General features: G+C 47.7%; 1 protein-coding gene across 5 annotated transcripts in view; it reads right to left on the bottom strand.

Annotated features, from left to right (window-relative positions):
• Nucleotides 1-19,684, bottom strand: part of LOC142573057 (uncharacterized) — a 110,536-nt gene that overhangs the window by 12,768 nt on the left and 78,084 nt on the right. For 4 of the 5 annotated variants that reach the window (XM_075682563.1, XM_075682564.1, XM_075682565.1 and 1 more), the window contains 2 exons: nt 18,524-18,550; nt 14,630-14,725 (listed from right to left, as the gene is read on the bottom strand). In XM_075682563.1, coding sequence (XP_075538678.1) covers nt 14,630-14,725; nt 18,524-18,550 — 123 coding nt within the window. The remainder of the gene's footprint in view (nt 1-14,629; nt 14,726-18,523; nt 18,551-19,684) is intronic. The other variant, XM_075682562.1, reaches the window with a different exon arrangement.

Raw genomic sequence — 19,684 nt, 5'->3', positions numbered from 1 at the left:
GATTTCCGACGATCGCTGACCGTGTTCGCCGCTATCGTTGTGCTAGAAGTGTAGCCTGTTTTGTGGGCACAGGTTCGCCCAATAAAAGCTAGTTTGGTATTCCACCGTGCTGCTTCTTTCTTCACCGTCACTACCACGTGACATCTGGTGGAGGTGCTTTTCGTTCATGTACGGTACGCCCCCGACAAGCCGTGATCCCAGCCCAGACCGCAAACAGAACACCAACGTAGTCCCGGACCACCGAGCAAGCCGCCGTCTTCAACAGCTGCCCCCGGAGCACGGACTTCTACCTAAGAAGACCAAGAAGATTGTGGCCAAGGCAACCCCAATGGCAGCCCCAGCGTCCCCCATCGTGCTGCAGCAGCCCAGGGAACCACCGACGTTCCGCGGTTCCACATTTGAGGACCCGGAAACCTGGCTGGAAACGTATGAGAGGGTCGCTACGTTTAACAACTGGGCAAGCGACGACAAGCTACGACATGTATATTTTGCATTGGAGGACGCCGCCAAGACGTGGTTCGAGAATCGAGAAGCCACCTTGACGACGTGGGACCTCTTCCGAAGCGGCTTCCTGCAAACATTTCAAAGCGTCGTGCGAAAAGAGCGAGCCCAAGCTCTACTGGAGACAAGAGCGCAGCTGCCGAATGAGACGATTGCGATCTTCACTGAGGAAATGAGCCGTCTGTTCCGCCACGCCGACCCCGAAATGTGTGAGGAGAAGAAAGTACGTCTACTGATGCGTGGTGTAAAAGAGGAACTTTTCGCCGGTATGGTAAGAAGCCCACCGAAGACCGTCGACGAGTTTCTTCGTGAGGCGACGAGCATCGAGAAGACACTGGAATTGCGGAACCGGAAATTCGACCGACGCACCAAGCCAACAAGCTACTCCGGAATTCAATCACTGGCCACGGACGATCTATGCGAGACCATCAGGGCCATTGTGCGCGAAGAACTGCGCAAGGTCTTGCCATCGTCACAGCCTCAAGTGGCCTCGATCGCCGACATCGTGAAAGAAGAGGTGCACCGATCGCTAGGAGTTCCTGAACTGCAACCACAATTACCGCAGCCCCAGCCAGAAGCGATGACATATGCCGCCATCGCACGCCGTCCAGGTCCCCCTCCGCGACCACGCCAGGGCCCTGCAACGACGCAATTCCGTCGTCCACCGCCGCCGCCGCCAGCACACCCACCCGTCGCCCAGCGCACCTACGTGAGGAAGACGGACATTTGGCGCGCCCCCGACCACCGCCTGCTCTGCTACCACTGCGGCGAAGCCGGCCATGTGTACCACCGATGCCCATACCTGGGATTGCGAGGCTTCGCCGTCAACACACAGCGCCCGAGGGAAGGTGAACGACCTCGTGACATCACCGACTACCTCGCCGCTACTCAGTGGAGCACTCGACGACCATCGCGTTCGCCATCACCAGGCCGCTACCTGTCGCCGCAGCGCCGACCATACACTGGCCCAGCCCGGGGCCGGTCAGCGAGCCCATATCCGGAAAACTAAAAGCAGCAACCGATGGAGGTGCGGTTGCTGTTCGTCGAACTGACGAAGATCCTCCGCAGCCGAAGACGACGAAGAAACGATCTCGACGACATAACAACGACACGCCGCCGTCCCGACGAAGTCAGGAAGGCAAGACTACACCGACGAACGACAACTTGACGACGCGACGTTCCAACTTCATTTCAACACGACGCAGCCGTGATCCGACGCCACGACCTAACTGCAATGCCAGACAAAGAACCACCGACCTCGACGTGCTTCTCGACGGCCACGCAGTCACTGCCTTAGTCGTCACAAGGGCCGATTACTCCGTAATGAGTGGACACATCGCCGCGCAGTTGAAGAAGGTTAAGACTGCATGGGAGGGCCCCCAAATTCGGACCGCTGGAGGACACCTCATTACGCCGACTGGAATCTGCACGGCAAGAATTACCATTCATGACCGGACTTACCCTGCCACCTTCGTTATCCTCCAACAGTGTTCACAAGACGTCATTCTCGGCATGGACTTCCTGAATCAACATGGCGCAGTCATCGACCTGAAGTCGAAATCGATAACGCTGCCACAAGATCAAGCGATACCGCCGGAGAGCTGTCGTACTCACCACGCCTTGAGTGTGCTTGAAGATCAAGTGAGCATCCCGCCGCGTTCCAGCATCATTATTTCCGTCGGCACTGAAACACCCGCTGATGTAGAAGGCGTCATCGAGGGCGACCAACATCTACTGCTCGACCGTGAAATTTGCGTCGCAAGAGGGATCGCTCGACTCCACGGAGGGCAAGTGGAAGTTATGCTAACCAACTTCAGCCAAGAGTTCAAGCACATCAACAAGGGCACGACAATCGCATACATCGAGGAAATTGTGGAAACCAGCAATGCCTTTGTCCTCTCGGATTCAGCCGCATCTACCCCGATGAGCATTATCCTCGAACCAGACTTCGACGTGAATCCAAGTCTTCCTATGAGTAAGCAGCAACAGATCAGAAGTCTTCTCCGACGATACAAAGACTGCTTTTCGACGTCATCGAGGATTCGACAAACACCAGTTGCAAAGCATCGCATAATAACCGAAGAGAGCGCTCGACCACTCCGCCAGAGCCCTTACCGAGTTTCGACGCGAGAACGTGAAGCTATTAGGCAACAAGTCGACAAAATGCTGCGCGACGACATCATCCAGCCATCGAAAAGCCCGTGGGCCTCTCCTGTAGTCCTGGTAAAGAAAAAGGACGGAACCCTAAGCTTCTGCGTCGATTATCGTCGACTGAACAAGATCACGAAGAAGGATGTGTACCCCCTTTCATGGATAGACGACGCATTGGATCGGCTCTGCAACGCTAAATACTTCTCGTCGATGGACCTCAAGTCTGGCTACTGGCAAATAGAAGTCGACGAGAGAGATCGCGAAAAGACTGCCTTCATCACGCCAGACGGCCTCTACGAGTTCAAGGTCATGCCATTCGGACTGTGCTCGGCGCCTGCAACGTTTCAGCGCGTCATGGACACGGTGTTAGCCGGACTGAAGTGGCAGACGTGCCTTGTTTACCTGGATGACGTCGTTGTCTTCGCCGAAAATTTCGACGATCACCTTAGGCGGCTTGCGACAGTGTTAGAAGCCATCAAGTCATCAGGGCTCACTCTGAAGCCGGAAAAGTGCCGTTTCGCTTACGATGAGCTTTTGTTCCTAGGCCACGTGATCAGCAAATCAGGAGTACGCCCCGACCCACAGAAGACAGCTGCCATTGCAAAGTTCCCGCAGCCAACCGACAAGAAGGCAGTGCGCAGATTCCTTGGCATGTGTGCCTACTATAGGCGCTTTGTCAAGGACTTTTCACGCATCGCGGAGCTGCTAACACATCTAACCAAATGTGATGTCCCGTTCAAGTGGGAAACGGCTCAGGCCAAGGCATTTCAAGAACTCAAACGACGCATGCAGACGTCGTCGGTACCGTCCTAGTCCAGAGGAAAGAAGGACTTGAAAGGGTGATATCGTATGCTAGCCGGTCGCTGCCAAAGCGGAAAGCAACTATTCTACGACTGAAAAGGAATGCCTCGCCATCATTTGGGCTACAGCTAAATTCCGCCCTTACCTCTATGGCAGGCCATTCAAAGTCGTCAGTGACCATCACGCACTGTGTTCGCTAGCTAACTTAAAGGACCCTTCAGGACGGCTGGCGCGGTGGAGCCTCAGACTACAAGAATATGACGTCACGGTAATATACAAGTCCGGAAGAAAACACTCCGACGCCGACTGCTTATCGCGTGCCCCCACCGATCCCCCGCCGCAAGACGATGATGCCTTCCTTGGGATAATAAGCGCGGAAGACTTCACTAAACAGCAACGAGCCGACCTGGAGCTAAAAGGCCTCGTCGAGTATTTGGAAGGGAACACCGACGTTGTCCCTAGGGCATTTAAGCGCGGGTTGTCTTCGTTCACGCTACAAAACAACCTGCTCGTGAAGAAGAACTTCTCACCAGTCCGCGCCAGCTACCTTCTTGTTGTACCGTCAGCGCTGCGTCCAGAAATACTGCACGCCCTACACGACGATCCAACCGCTGGGCACCTCGGATTCTCCCGGACGCTGTCGCGAATACAGGAAAGGTATTACTGGACGTCGCCCGTTACGTCAAGACATGCCGAGACTGTCAACGATGCAGGACACCACCGACAAGGCCAGCAGGATTACTACAGTCGATCGAACCTCCTCGCCGACCATTCCAGCAGACTGGGATGGATTTGTTAGGGCCGTTTCCGATATCAACATCCGGGAATAAGTGGATCGTCGTGGCGACGGACTATCTCACCCGTTTTGCTAAAACTAAAGCTCTACGAAAAGGCAGCGCAGCCGAAGTGGCGAAATTTTTCGTGGACAATGCTGCGACATGGTGCCCCAGAAGTCCTCATCACCGACAGAGGAACGGCTTTTACAGCAGAGCTCACCCAAGCCATTCTGCAGTACAGCCAGACAAGCCACAGGAGGACAACTGCCTAACATCCGCAGACGAATGGTCTCACGGAGCGCCTGAACAAGACCCTCGCCGACATGCTAGTAATGTATGTCGACGTCGAACACAAGACGTGGGACGCGGTCCTGCCGTACGTAACCTTTGCGTACAACACGGCGGTGCAAGAAACAACACAGATCACGCCGTTTAAGCTGGTTTACGGCAGGACCCCGACGACGACGCTTGACGCCATGCTGCCACACGTAACTGACGAAGAGAATGTTGACGTCGCTAGCTATCTCCAGCGCGCCGAAGAAGCCCGACAGCTCGCCCGCCTGCGAATCAAGAGCCAGCAGAGGACCGACAGCCGACACTACAACCTCCGACGACGCTTCGTCGAGTACCAACCTGGCGACCGTGTTTGGGTCTGGACCCAGATACGCCGACGAGGATTCAGTGAGAAACTACTCCGACGCTATTTCGGACCCTACAAGGTCATCCGACGTATTGGCGCTCTGGACTATGAGGTTGTGCCAGACGGCATTTCGCATTCACAGCGGCGCCGCGCACGATCGGAAGTGGTCCACGTGGTGCGCCTTAAACCCTTTTACGGACGCTGACAAACTTCGCCATTTTTGTTCTTTTCTTTGCTACGAGTGCTTTTGTTTATTACCTTCGTTTGTTTGCAGCATCGGGTCGATGCTTTTCAAGAGGGGGGTATTGACACGTGTACTTATCTTTATCGGGCGACCACGTTTCGCCGCTCAACAAATGTAATCGCACAGCGAGGGACGCGCCTGCATGTATCCGACGTTTCTGGAAAGTTATCGATGCTTCTACCCGGCTGTCTGTTGTCGCCGAACCTTGTGTTATCTGATTTCATCGCGTAACGTGAATGGTGTAGAACATTGTGGAAGGCACGCGGGTCTGAACGATTAGTCTGGAACATTCGACGAATGCTCTATAAAAGCCGACGCGCTTGACCCGCTGATCAGATTTCTGACGATCGCCAACTGTGTTCGCCGCTATCGTTGTGCTATAAGTGTAGCCTGTTTTGTGGGCACAGGTTCGCCCAATAAAAGCTAGTTTGGTATTCCACCGTACTGCTTCTTTCTTCACTGTCACTACCACGTGACAATATAGAGACTTTTTCCCTATGAAGTTAAAGAATTAGTGATGTTATATTGTACTGAATAACATTGAGATTCTCAGTTTAATAGTGGACCTGTGTTTTAGGGCAAACTTTTAAAGCAGACGATGTTTTGCTTCTCAGTTTTCCTCCAAAATACAGAAGGGTTTTCCTATCTTAACCACAGGTAGGTTAGCATAAGGCTAATTTGTGTGAAAGATGAAAGCTCGGGCCGCGCATCATGTGACACGATCACCTTTATGCGCATAGCTATCACTGGCGCTGTGCAAGTCCATTGCGGTAGACACCGATGATAAACAGTACTGTATTTACTTGAATCTAATGTGCACTTTCTTCCAATAGAACGGGTCCAAAAATTGCATGCACGTTAGAATCGAGTACAATCAAACCCACTTATAATGATACCGGTTTTAACAATATATCCGTTATAACAATGAGAAGCTGCTGCACCGACGACTTTTTGTATGTTTTCCATGGTGAAATAACCCACTTACTACAATGCCCCTATGCAGCATTATTGGTTGTAACAATGAAGTCTGGCTGCTGGGTGTCCGAGCTGAAAGGTAGTGAAATGCGAAATCCTTGAAAAGAAAAAAAGAAAAAAAAAGAAAAAGAAATTCGAGCCACTGCACAATGGACCGCTGCTCCAACAGCCACCGCGTGCTCATTTTTTTGCGATCTCCACGCGGCTCTCTTCCGTCGCCCTTCCACCCCTGCGAACAGGAATGGGCTGCGCCCATAACTCTATGCCGCTTTACCCTCCAAAACATGAATGGACCTTGCCAACTGCGTCGCAAGCAGATTGCTCGTATGTTGCTCGCTGGCTCCTCATTCAGTGCAGTTCTGCGAACAGCTTAATCACTTGTGTTCGTCTTTGTTGGTTGTGTCGAAGTCGTTGCTGGCCAAGTGGTTTCTCAGCTTCACTTGACTTGCTGCCGAAACAGAAGATGGCTGATCCACCCGCTGATCATCGGTAATGCACAATGTTGCCAAAGAAAAGAAAGTGCAAGGCTATAGATTTGGAAACTAAGTGCTTCTAACCGATGAGATGATCGTCGTGAACGTGCTTGCATCAGATAGCGATGGCGACGACGGCAGCGATGACACGGTAGGGCAGGCTGCCTCAACGTTGTCCTTATAGGAGCAGATGATTCAGTTCTCTCGGGTTTCGTTTCCACGGGGAACCTTCCACTACACTACATGGAGCACGTGAATGCCTTAGAGAAGGATGTCGGCTAGCTCCGCGTAAAGCATGCATGGCTGAAGAACATAGGTTTTCTCATGCAAGCCAGTGAGAAGTACGCAGCGAGATGCTTGTGGCGATCTCTCCTCAGCGTTTCTTGCAGATTTATCAAGCTGACAGGCTGCTGCAGAAGCCTTCTCGCAATATTTAAAAGGCCCCGTTTGGGGCCACCAAAGCAATGCCCCAGCTCTGCTCGCACGCATGTCACTTGCCACCCATGACACCTCTTTGCAGTTGTCAACGCAGTGCCATTCTTTAACGCCAACAGCCGTAATTTGTTACATGCGATCGGAGCGCCCAGGAAGCAGTTAAACGAGTGAACAAAATCAGCAGCCGGGTGGAGGAAGGTGGTGGGAAAGAGCACTGGCCTCCCCACCTATATAGTTTTCTCACATCAACTCTGCCATCACCCTATTTTGATTTTTTTCATGCAACCTGGTTATATAACAACTATCGGTTATAACAATAGAATTTTTGCGGCAGTTGAATACTGTTGTAAGTGGGCTCAACTATATGAACCTAAATCTGTAAAGCGCGTACGGCCGCCTCGTATGCGCTTTGAGCCTAGCTGCTGTAGCTTCCTTCAAAGAATGGCTTAGGTTGGTCCACCGTCCGTCTTCCCGTATTCTGCATTTGCTCTATCAGCATGGAAGTGCTGACTGTGAAGACACGCCAAGTACATCACAATGCTGCAATTAAAAGGGAAGCGATCACGTGTGCGGAGACAGACGGAAGTTGGGCTGCCTCCGAGTTGTGTGCACGAGAATAAAATGTGATTTACAGTGAGTTCATCTCCACATTTCTCACATAAGGGTTTGTTTTGTTTTGTCAGTAGAAAGTTATGTGTTAGGTGTGTGTGTCCGATGCACAGGCGGCATAAAATTACTTCTATATAACGTTCCTGATGTCTGCATGATCTCCATTCTCCTAGAGTAGGTTTTACTAAATGTAGTTTGTTATTTTCTTCGCTATTCCATGTACACTGCCATTTTTCTTTAAGCTGGTTTTTTACTAACTTCATGCAATCTGCATAGGGTATATTTACAGTACTGACCTTCTTATGGCAGGCTTGAGCGGCGCACGCATCAGCTCTCTCGTTGCCTCTAATTCCATGATGGCTTGGTATCCAACAAAGCTTAATTTCGTGTCCTTGTGTTTGAGCAGTTATGTTATGCATTATATTTCCTATTAAAGGTTCCCTTACGTTTCTGGCTTTCACTGCTGTGATTGCACTCAGCGAGTCCATGTAGATAATGCTGTTTTGAATGTTCATCTCGACTATTTTTGATACAGCCACCGAAATGGCATGACATTCGGCTGAGAAAATTGACGCGCACTGAGGCAACCTGACTACCTTTTCCCATTTATCTTGCACTACAGCCCTTCCGATGTAAAGTGATGTTTTAGAACCATCAGTATAAAATGCTGTGTGTTCTTTGTACTTTTCGCCTAGCGCCAAAAATTCTTGTATTAGATGTTCACGTGGAGTTTGCTTTTTATGAAATTGTGTCAGTGTGTAGTCACCTACACAGGGAAAGGTGTGCCAAGGTGGCAGTGGTTCGGGTCTCTGGGCAACATCAGGCAGTGCGTCTAGAATACCTAATTCCTGGCAAATTTCTTCAAATCGGAGAATAAGGGGTCTCATCGCATTCGGTTTGTTGTTAAAAAGCTGCTTAGACGGGTACTTCGTAACTATGGAGTAACAGAGATGTTTTGGTAGTGAACGGGCTTTTAGGACGTATGCACATGTGAGCATGGCCCTTCTATCTGCGAGGGCTGGTTCGTTACATTCGACATGTAGGCTGTTTATGGGTGATGTCCTGTATGCCCCACTTGCAAGGCGCGGACCTGAGTTATGAACTGGATCTAATTGCTTCAGGTAGGACGCTCGAGCTGAGTTGTATACTATGCACCCATAATCGAGGCAAGAGCGAAATATACTGCGGTAGATGTGTAAAAGGCAGGTCCTATCAGCCCCCCAGCATTTATGTGAAAGCACCTTTAATATGTTTAATGATTGGGAAGTTTTCTTCTTCAGGTTCTTTATGTGTGGCAGGAAGGTCAGTTTTCTGTCAAAAGTTATGCCCAGAAATTTGTGTTCACTTTTTACCGGCAATTCCGCTTGGTACAGGTATAGTCTAGGATCTGTCTGTAGGCAACGTTTGAGTGAGAAAACGATGGCCACTGTTTTCTGTGGGGAGAACTGGAAACTATTTCGGTCAGCCCACGTTGAAAGTTTATTTATTGTTAACTGCACTTGTCTTTCGCATGTTGCTTTGTTTGAGGACTTGCAAGCTATCTGAAGATCGTCGACATAGATTGAATACATAATTGACCTTGGAATTATTTTACTGATTGAATTCATTTTAACAACAAAGAGGGTTGTGCTTAAAACACTCCCTCGGGGCACTCCATTTTCTTGAATGAAAATTCTCGACAGGGTTGAACCGAGGCGTACATGGAATGAACGGTTTGACAGGAAGTCTTTTAGGCAGTTCAGCATCCTGCCATGAATGCCAAGTTCAGCCAAATCGTGAAGAATTCCGTACCTCCAGGTTGTGTCAGAAGCTTTCTCTAAATCGAAAAAAAAAAAAAACAGCAAGACATTGTTGTTTGTGTATAAAGGCTTCACAGACAGTATTTTCAAGACGAACCAGGTGGTCTGCTGTGGAGCATGCCTTTTTGAAAGCACACTGATGGACATCGAGAAGCTCACGGACTTCTAGCACGAAGGTTAATCTCATATTTACGATACTTTCAAAGGATATTGCGAGGCAGCTGGTGAGCGCTATGGGCCTGTAACTACTGGGAGAGGTTGGTGGTTTTTCGGGCTTTAAAAATGGAACGATGATGGCCTTCTTCCAGGCTTCGGGTACTTTAGCCGATACCCACACCTTATTAAAAAAACTTAAGAGTGCCTCTACGGCAGGTTCAGGGAGGTGGGGCAGCATTTGATAGTGTATTCCGTCAGGGGCGGGTGCAGTCTGTTTACCAGCGGACAAGACTGTGTTGATTTCTTGAACTGTGAATAATTTATTATATGGTTCATTTGTATATCCACTTGTAGGGAGCCTTTGTTTCTCGGCTGTGTTTTTGTACGTACGAAATGATTCTGTGTAGTTTGATGAGCTGGTAACTGCTGAAAAATATTGACCTAAAATGTCTGCCTATTCTTCGATGTTTGTCTGTATACCAGGGGCTGTTAGAAGGGGAAGTGTGAAAGGGGAGTATTTACCATCTAGCTTTCGTACCTTCTCCCACATTTCTTTTGATGTGGTTGAGGTATTTATGGAAATCACGTAATTTTGCCACGAAGTCTTTACGGTTCTACGGTGGATATATCGGGCTTGTGCTCTTGCCTTCTTAAAGTCTATGAGATTTTTCTGCGTGGGGTACCTTCGAAAGTTTCCCCATGCTTTGTTCTGTTTCTTTTTTGCTAATCTACATACTTTTGTATACCAGGTTTTGTGGTTTTGTTTCACCACTACAGAAGATTGAGGTATGGCCAGGAGCGCGGCAGAAATAATGTAGTTTGAGACAATTTCATTAAGTTCATCTATACCTAAATTGTGTGGATCTATTTTTTCTAAGCTGGCATTTTCTTGAAACAGCGCCCAGCCAGCCAAATGGAGCTTCCAACGTGGTGGTTTTGTAAGAATGATTTGTGGAGATGATGTTAGGTTGATAAGAACAGGTAAATGATCGCTACCATACGGGTTGTCCAAGACATACCATTTAAAAGCATTAAAAACAGAAGGCGATGTAAGAGACAAATCTATGGAGCTCCATTTTTCGGAGCTTGGAGAGCAGTATGTGTGTTTGCCCCTGTTGAGCAGGCATATATTATTACAGAGAATAAAATCTTCTAAAATACGGCCTCTAGTGTCCGTTTGTTCGCTTCCCCACAAATTGGAGTGAGCATTAAAATCACCGACTAACAGATATGGCTCTGGTAATTGTTTTAAAAGGTCTTCTAAGTCATGGAGCGTTACTGTCAGGTGTGGTTGGATATATACGGAGCATACTGTAATTGTTTTCAAGTGTGCCACAGATACTGCAACGGCTTCAAATGTAGTCTGAAGCTTGACTTCGGGAGTAGCCACACTACTTTGAACAACTATGGCAGTACCTCCAGAGAGCCTATTTGCTTGCTCTCGGTCGTGACGAAAGACTTTATATTTACTTTAAATATTTTATGTTTTGATCCCAAGTTTGTCTCCTGGAGACACAAAACAACCGGGGAATATACAGCAAGAATATCTTTTACATCACCGTAGTTATTAGATATGGCGTTCCTCATTCTCTGGAACTGTCGAGGCATATTAAAAAACTTTGACGGATGTATTTCAAAACCTATGCTCCCGGTTTTGTGGGGCCCGTTATTGGAGTTTTTCCTCCCTTTTTGTAATCAAGGAAGTTGCGCCGCCGCTGCTGCGGAGGCGGGCTACTGCTTATATCCATCGCCTCCAGCGAGGTGATGGGTTTTCGCGGGGAACCCGCGGGGGTACGGATTTGTGGCTTGTCCCGATGGGGGGAAGCCCTGCGACCTACCGGCTCTAGGGCCAGCGAGCCTTTTTTGTGTGATAGTATGGCAGCCTTGGCTGCACCTATCAGAGTTGTGGATGGCCCTGCCTGCGCAGTGGCCTGAAGTTGGAGTGGTGTGTCGCCACTCCCACTAACTTTGTCTGTGCCAGAGGCCGCCGTCAGGTGCACCTCCGGGATGTCAATGGTGCCGACACTGGAGTGCCGTTCGGGTGGTGGACGGGGCAGGCACACATCAACAATGGTGTACTGTGTGCCCCCTGTCACCAGACGCCGCTCGGCCCCCCGGCGCACGGCGTCAACATATGACCTGGATGTCTCTTGAATGAACTTTTTCCTTGCCTCAGGATAAGATATGTTTTCTCGCACTTTTAGAGTGACTATTTGTTTTTCTTTTTTGAATACTTCACAGGTTCGTGAGTACGCTGCATGTGGACCATTGCAATTTGCACACTTTGTTTCCCTTGCTTGGCAGTTGTCAGTATTGTGTTCGGTTTCGGCGTATTTGGCACAGGTCTCCTTGCCTCTACATGTGTTACTGCCATGGCCATACCTTTCGCATTTGAAACATCTCCTAGGGTTAGGGATGTATGGGCGCACTGGGCACCTGATGAATGCAACCCGGACAGACTCAGGCAAGCGAGTGCTGCTGAATGTTAGCACGATGTGAGGTGTTGTTTTTCCTTCGCCGTTGTGCCTTATATTTATGCGGCGAAGGGACGTTACTCCTTGGTCTCGCAAATTCTCGAGGAGCTCATTTTCGTTTTCTGTCATTAGCTGCCGCTCAGAAATTACTCCCTGAACGCTGTTCAGGCTTCTGTGAGGTGTTACAGTAATATTAAGGTCAGCAAGCTTCTTTTGTGCGAGTAACGCATCACTCTGCTTTTTGGATTTGACTTCTGCAAGCAGATCTCCTGAGGACAGCTTTTTTGCTTCATATTCTTCGCCTATGTTAGCTACTGGCCACTTTTGTAATACAAACACTGATAGATTGGCCACTGGAGCGTTTTGCTCAACAGCGTGAACTACCAGGAATTGTGGAAAATTTTCAGCACATTTCTGAGTTGTAACTTTGATTCCTTTGGTGCGGTACCGTTTCCGGTTCCGATAGTTTTTTTTTTAGAGGGGGAAATTGAGAATCCATGCGGCATGTATGGATTAAGGGTTCCTATTGTGTCACCTGTGTTTCACCCTTATAGACACAAGAAGGTCCCGGAGCCCCCCACCTGGTAAACAGACAGGGAGCCAGTCGGCCTGGGCTTGACCATGGCCCCGACCGCCACCGTTCATGGTTTCTACCCTTCACCTTACAACCTGTCACCACGGTGTGGATTACAGTTTCGGTATGGGGGCTAAGGGTGGCGCCAAGCACTATCACCTTGAGTCTCAAGGTGCCCTTGCGGGGCTTGCTGCTAATTTGTTTGCACACGTGACTCACCAGTGATTGGTCCCAAGATCATGTGTACAGATTAGACTGATGGCTACTGAGGTGGCGTTAAGTTTGTTCTGGCGGCTAATCAGCCCGATCTTTGCATATGCTTTCTTACTTTCCAAAATACCTGCTGCTTTTGGTAATGTTCCGCGTTGCATTATTGTTTGAGTCGTCCCTTTCGACCTGGAAGAACCTTGTACCGAGAGGGACAGCCCCCGGCCAGAGCGGCATTGTTCTGTGAATTGTGGCGTTCAGGCGCAGTATTTGTGATCCTTGCATCATGCTGACGTCTGGGAGCGCTCGCAAAGACAAAGTCTGCAACCATGTCTGCAGCATGCTCGGCGTTCCTTTTGTGACGAAAACAATGAAGTGTGGTGCTTGCTTGCGTGGCTTCATGCAAGAGAGGCTCCATGGCTCATGCGACATGCGGCACTGTGCTAGTCTCTACACCGAATGTACGAAAAAAATAAAGAATAGTGAATGTTCAATTCACGAATCGAATTATTCGAACTATTTGATTCAATTTGGTGATATCTGAGTATTCACACACTCCTAGTAAATACTGTAATAATTAATTGTGAGTTACCATTCTCACTTAAAGATTTTCCTGTGGAAGGCTGAAGATAGGTATTTTTTTGACGAGAGATGACTTAAGTTCAACGCATTCACTGCACATCAAGTGACCCCAAGACAGCCACTGCGGCTATTGGAGTCCCCAATGGGGTCAGGCACGTCGGGCTGAACAGCCAAGTTCAAATTATCTGACCAAGGTCAATTTCAGGATAGAAATATTTAAAGCTTGGGCCCATAGCAGTGCACAAGCACTGGCTAGCACTTTCCGTTGTGACCAAATTAACTGAAAAATTGAATTGACCGGAGCAGAATTAATGGAAGTCTACTGTAAATTTTTATAAGAAATAATGAATGTAATTAAGATATTTTTGTGCAGAAAACAACTTCAATGCAATGACTTCAAACTGTATTGCCATTTTTAGCAGTTTCTCATTAGATGGGGCAGATCTTTTACAACAGAAAATGTTGTAACCTGCCATAGTAATGTAAGGGCTTTGTTGCTGTGCTGCTGAGTCCGAGAGCATTAGAATCAATCTCTGGCCATGGCGGCTGTACGTCGATGGGGGTGAAATGTAAAAATGCCTGCGAACCGTGCATTAGGTGCACATTGAAGATCCCCAGGTGGTAAAAATGAATTCAGTCTCCCAATATGGTGTGGTACACAATCATCTGGTTCTGGCATGCAAAACTCCAGAATTTAATTTTTAATTTAGAAAATATCGTAGCAGGTTTTAGATAAAAATATTTTTATCCTTTTCACACCTGTCAAATATCTTCCCCTTTTCTTCAGGCTTTCTCCAATCATTATTAAAATAGACTGAAATTGAGTGCTGAACAAAGCTTTGCAGTAAGGGCACCATAAAGCTAAAAAAACCACTTGCGCTTGATATTTTTTATTGTTACTGTTAGTGCTTTACGACTCTTATGAGCATAAAGAAACAGAAAAACTTCATGTAGATACCCAAAACCACCACAGATGTTGAGCAGCTTGCTAGTTTTGTGGCGAGATCTCGGGGTGGCTTACAACATCCGAAGAGCTGAGAAAACTCATAACGGTTACGATGTTAAAAATACCAACAACTAATGCACACGACAGACAGTCGGTACGATTTTCATAATGGTTCTCCATGCACTGCACTTTACTTGACATACGCAACTGGGCAATTTTAATTTGCTGCATTGTAGGGCTACGGTGTGAATTCAACCAGCAAAGCAGAGCAGCAAGCATAACTCACCGGTAGCCATCATTTCATCTGCTACACAGTCAAGCTTCTCCGATGCGTCTGCTTCCATGATGCTGTCCAGGAGCTTGTAGCTCTCCTCATTGTCCCCTGCAGAAATACCCACATCAAAGAGCTGTGCATACCTTCGCCAATCCTGCTTGCACTACTGGCCACACAGATGTCACAAACAAAGGCTACAATGAAACGATTTGGGCCATTGGCAATGTTACACTGAACAAGGTGGATCTAGTCAGATCACTGAAGCTAAGCAACAATGTGTCTGCTTAGCCTCCGGGAATGCCAAGTGTTGATGGTTTATTGCTGTAGAATGGTCAGGTCTTCACCTTGGGCAGGACAGTTACAGCATTCACAGTTGTCTGCATTCTACTATCCTCAACAAGGAATACTGTTAATAGCAGCAGCAGTGGGTTTTGCATGATGGGAGAAAATGATGTCATTGAGCATCACTAAGCAACACTGGTGCACAAGACGTGGGGCCATGTTTTGTCCATCCCAAGCCTTCATTTTGTCCTGTCCAGTTTTCGACTGTCTCAACTAGTAACACCTTGTAAGTGAAATAAAATAAGAATTTTATGCACGTCGGATGCCATCCGTAAATGCTCAAGTGAACAAAATAGTTGGATGGGGAGAAATCGGCAAACACTAGCAGATAAAACATTTTGCTGCGATGCAGAAATGATTACAATGTATCAAAAATCGAGACATTGGCTTGACGAGGAACTTTATTCCAGGTCTCCTGGGCAGTTTCGGCAGACTCTGGTTTTGGCCAGTGTGGGCTCTTCAATCTGCACTGAAATTTCAGTTCTGAGGCATTCTCGCATTCTCCCCTGTTAAAACCTACCTGCAGTGCCGGTGAATTGATTTTACGAGACTGCTCAGTGGCAAGATGGTTGGGATCCACGGGCAATGCGGCACATGTTGATGGCTACTATTGGCCAAGCTCAATCTCCCCAGAACTGTTGCGGTCGAAACAAGGTGGGCATGGCAAGTGCACCGGACGAGCTACTCTCCTTCACAAACCGTGCTTCCCCCTCCTGAACTCGAGTGACGTGCGCAAGCACATGGCTGGTTCAGGGACTCATCATCCAGGGGCTCCAGGACTAAGGGGGCGGCGGGAACAAGCCCCCCCACAGGTTTCATTTCAGGGGGGGATGAGGGGGAGCAGCACTGCCCTCCCTACCCTAAGGGCTGACACCTTTTTGATATACTACATTAAGCATTGGTTTTACAATAAAACAAAAAAAAAGTTTGTGCAGGTGAAATGAGCTGCAGATCCCACCCCCACACTCAAAATTCACTTCTGGAGCCCCTCCTGCCCTCACTCTAGCTCTCAATTCCACTCAGCGCTGTGTTGCTATGGCAGATGTCTTACAGGCCCACTACAAGTTGGATGTGAGCACTTTGCTTCCACCACTTGATGAGCTTGGTAAACTGCTATCCTGTCAGACTAGAGTAGCGTCTATGCATAGCCTACTGTTCTTGCAAAAGCCCTGACCTGTTAAACTGCAAGTACATCGCTGTCAAAAAATTTCACGCATAAACAGCCAAAGCCGTACAGAAGAGAACACAACATGAGCACCACCTCCAACTAAAGGTTTATTTTTGAAAACGTGGGTTATATGCTGCTTATATATTGAAAGTATTGTGAAGAAGAAGACGTGCCTCGCGGCACAGCCGCATCGCCAACGTGCGGCTCGGCTCCACTCGCACTGTTGATTACTGTCGTCTTTTTGGACAGTGCTTCGGGCTGTCTCGCCGTTCCCGGTCGCTGCGCTTTTGCATTAGGAGCCGCCAATAAACCTCTTCTCAATTGGTGGAGGTGCGAGGACTCAAACCCCGTCGCTTGAAAGGTCGCCTGATACAGTCAACAACCAATTTTTCGGACATGCTCACTAATTTGGCCGCCATGTACCCTAAGAGTCGATATATCATTTAGAACGCCGAAGCCCTTCACTGTACGATTTCCGTTTTGCCATGACCGCAGGTTGGAAACGGCAATAATTGAAACCACAAATGCAGCCATCTTGATTATCTGGCAGCATCGAACCAGCACTCTTGCACGCCCATCCGCTAGCAGCCGTAGCTTCTGTGGCAGCACAAGGCCTAGTTGCTCCAATGTTCGCCACCAAGCTTCCTGCTGTTCGATGCAGCGTTTTTCACCAAAAGAATTCACCGCTGTCAGCAATGGCACCTACTCCACCTTTGTCATCCTCGCTGATGGCTTTGAAGCACATAAAGTACGACACGGTCAAACACTGCATAGTGCCTGCTCCCGAAAGCCAGCTTCGCCGCAATACAGCAGTGTTAGGCAGTCAAGTATAAGCAATGTATTACGGTGAAGCACACCAAGAGCGGAAAGGGGCCACTGTTGTGGGACACAGTATACATTCTTTATTTATACATGCCAGCACCCATCATTTCCTGTCACAGTACAAGAACAGATACTCCTAGTAGGTGTACTGGCAGGCCTTCAGAGCTGTTTCAGATGTGCCTTTGGTGATTACAGATTTCAGGGCAGTAAGAGGCATGCATCCTCTTTCCGTACTGCCCAATTTTTCGGACATTTTCACGGCACCTAGGAAGTCCAAAAAAATCAGATGTTGACTGTACACGTTTTCCAAATTAACCTTCAGTTGAAAGCAGTGTGCTCTTTTCTTCCTTGCATCTTGTCTGTTTATGCGTGAAATTTTTCGGCATGAGACAATACCAACTTGCTGTGTAGCATCTCTGGGTTAATAAACATGTTGCCGGTAATGATACGACTTTGGAACCTTCTCTGCACTATGTTTGAGAGTCAACAAACATTGCTGCAGTGTCATACACACTAAGACCTCTACTGACTGTTGCATGCTTGGTGAGTAATTTGTTGCATTTGGTGTTGCATGTTGGTGAGTAATGTTGCATTTGGTGAGTAAGCCAATTTCTACAGAGTGTAGCCACTAAACAACTGTGGTGGCCAACTTACCAAGATTAAACTGTTCAAGCAGTGTAAGAATGCCCATGTCACACTGCTTCACACCTACACATGCATTAAGAGAAAAACTTGAGCACAAGGGAAGTAGCTCAGTGGTTACTGCTGCTAAGCATGAGGTCGCCGGTTTGATTGCCAGCCGTGGATAGAGGCCACATTCCAAAGCAGGCAGAATGGAAAGACGTTTGTTTACCTAGTATTGGGTGCACGTTAAAGAATCCAGTTGGTGAAAATTATTCCAGAGCCACAGCTTCTTAGCTTTCTTAAGAAGTATGTGACATTGACTGCAGAGCAGCCAACAGGATGGATTTGATTTTGCTACAAATGCAACCGATCCGTCCTCACAACAATGCTTCTCAGTCTCTTCTTCGATCATGGCAAGTTGCCAAAGCCCTCTGTCAATTGGTCTGTTGAGCATGCCCGTCTGCCTCAACCCAATGACACAAAGTCAGGCATTTACATGCCATGCTTTTCTCAAAAAGGAATTATCTACTCGTGATCGACTGCAAGTAGTATATTCATCATATACTCCACACCTAGTACCACGTGACCTCTTTTGCTAGCTGTATGCTCTTAATGCGCCATCACACATGTACCATGTGACTTCCCCTTTATCTATGCAAGCTCCCTTCCTAACATCCTATGTGCCTCCAGTGTAAACACTGATTCTACAAGATCAAGAAAAAAAAAAAGAAATTTTCTAGTGAAGGCTCGAGGTGTAGCGATAGAATGTGGGAAGAGTTTAAGCTTGGGAAAGCGTGGTGAGGTTACACTACAGAGGTGCTTTATTTGCTCCCAGTTTCATTGCAGCCAGTTTGCCAACGCAAGGAGTATGTGCCCCGACGGAACACACCAAAGCACTCCACTGCACTACAGAACACCGCAACACAGTGACACATGAAAATGTCACTCACATTTTATGCGTGCCACCTCCTTGGAACCTGGAAGAGCAAACAAAATGAGAAGAAGAGGTCAGAAAGTCTAATGTTTCCAATAAGAAGAACTGCCAGCTGACACTCGGAAGGAAATGAAAGCCTCACTTGTGTGAACCAATTAGTAATATTGCTATTCGAGCTTGCTGGTGATCCATAAGAACAGTAAACATAGCGTGTCAGCGCCAAGTGTATCTAGTTTGTTCATTGTTTGACCTTGTCTGCAATGGGTTACGTTTACTGCTCTTTATGGACCAATGAAGTGTCAGTCAAATAATTTTTTTGGTCAGGCGAGGTGATACCATATACGCTACCATTTGTCTCGTTTACACAAAGCAGATTTTGACATCTCAGACAGCAGTACCATTTTATGTTGGAAGTGGGCCATGCAAGAAGCTATCCTTAGAGATCGCATTGGGCTGCCACTTACTAGGACCCAACCCACCTTGATATTCCCTTGCACAAATTCCCTAGCAACGTGGAACCTATGTCTAGATTCAGGATTGGCAACCCAACTTTGTTGGCTTTATGTAAACAAGGTTATATATATGTATATATATGCATAGCTTGGACATTTCCTATGGAAGACGCAAAATATGAAGCAGCCAAATTTCTTTTCGAGAGAACGGTGATTCATTCTTGGAGTGCCGACTACTGTATATTGTGTTGATAATACAGTCCTGCATAAATTGCTCTTCTGACTGAACTGCTGGCTTATTAGCACTTAATTTTACACCGAATTCATCTTCACGGTGGGATTTAACCCCATGCTTAGATGCAGTGCTTGCACATTCCTCACAGAAGAATTTAGATGTACAAACGACTTTCTTTAATTTGACCTTGATGAGACGGACTAAACTGACAGAATTATCCGGCGGTCGACTTAAACAAGATGCAGGAAAAATACCAAAACACAGCTGAATTATGTGGTAGTGTTTGCCCAATCCTAACATGCCCCTGAACCCAATGCGCGCCACCTTTTTATGTGTACAAAGTATAAAGCAACACATAATTGACACTAAAGCTCCTGAGCAACGTTGAAATGCAACGCGATCCCGATTTTTCAGCAAGAAAAATCGGAAAGGGTTACGCATGTGATGCACAATGGCGGCCGGTTTTCTAAAGTCAGCTTCACCACATAAC

This window comes from Dermacentor variabilis, chromosome 2, assembly GCF_050947875.1.
Source record: "Dermacentor variabilis isolate Ectoservices chromosome 2, ASM5094787v1, whole genome shotgun sequence".
In the NCBI taxonomy this organism is placed as follows: Eukaryota; Metazoa; Arthropoda; class Arachnida; order Ixodida; family Ixodidae; genus Dermacentor; species Dermacentor variabilis.
The sequence above is the reverse complement of the archived record's forward strand: the minus strand, read 5'-3'. Positions and strand labels throughout refer to the sequence as shown.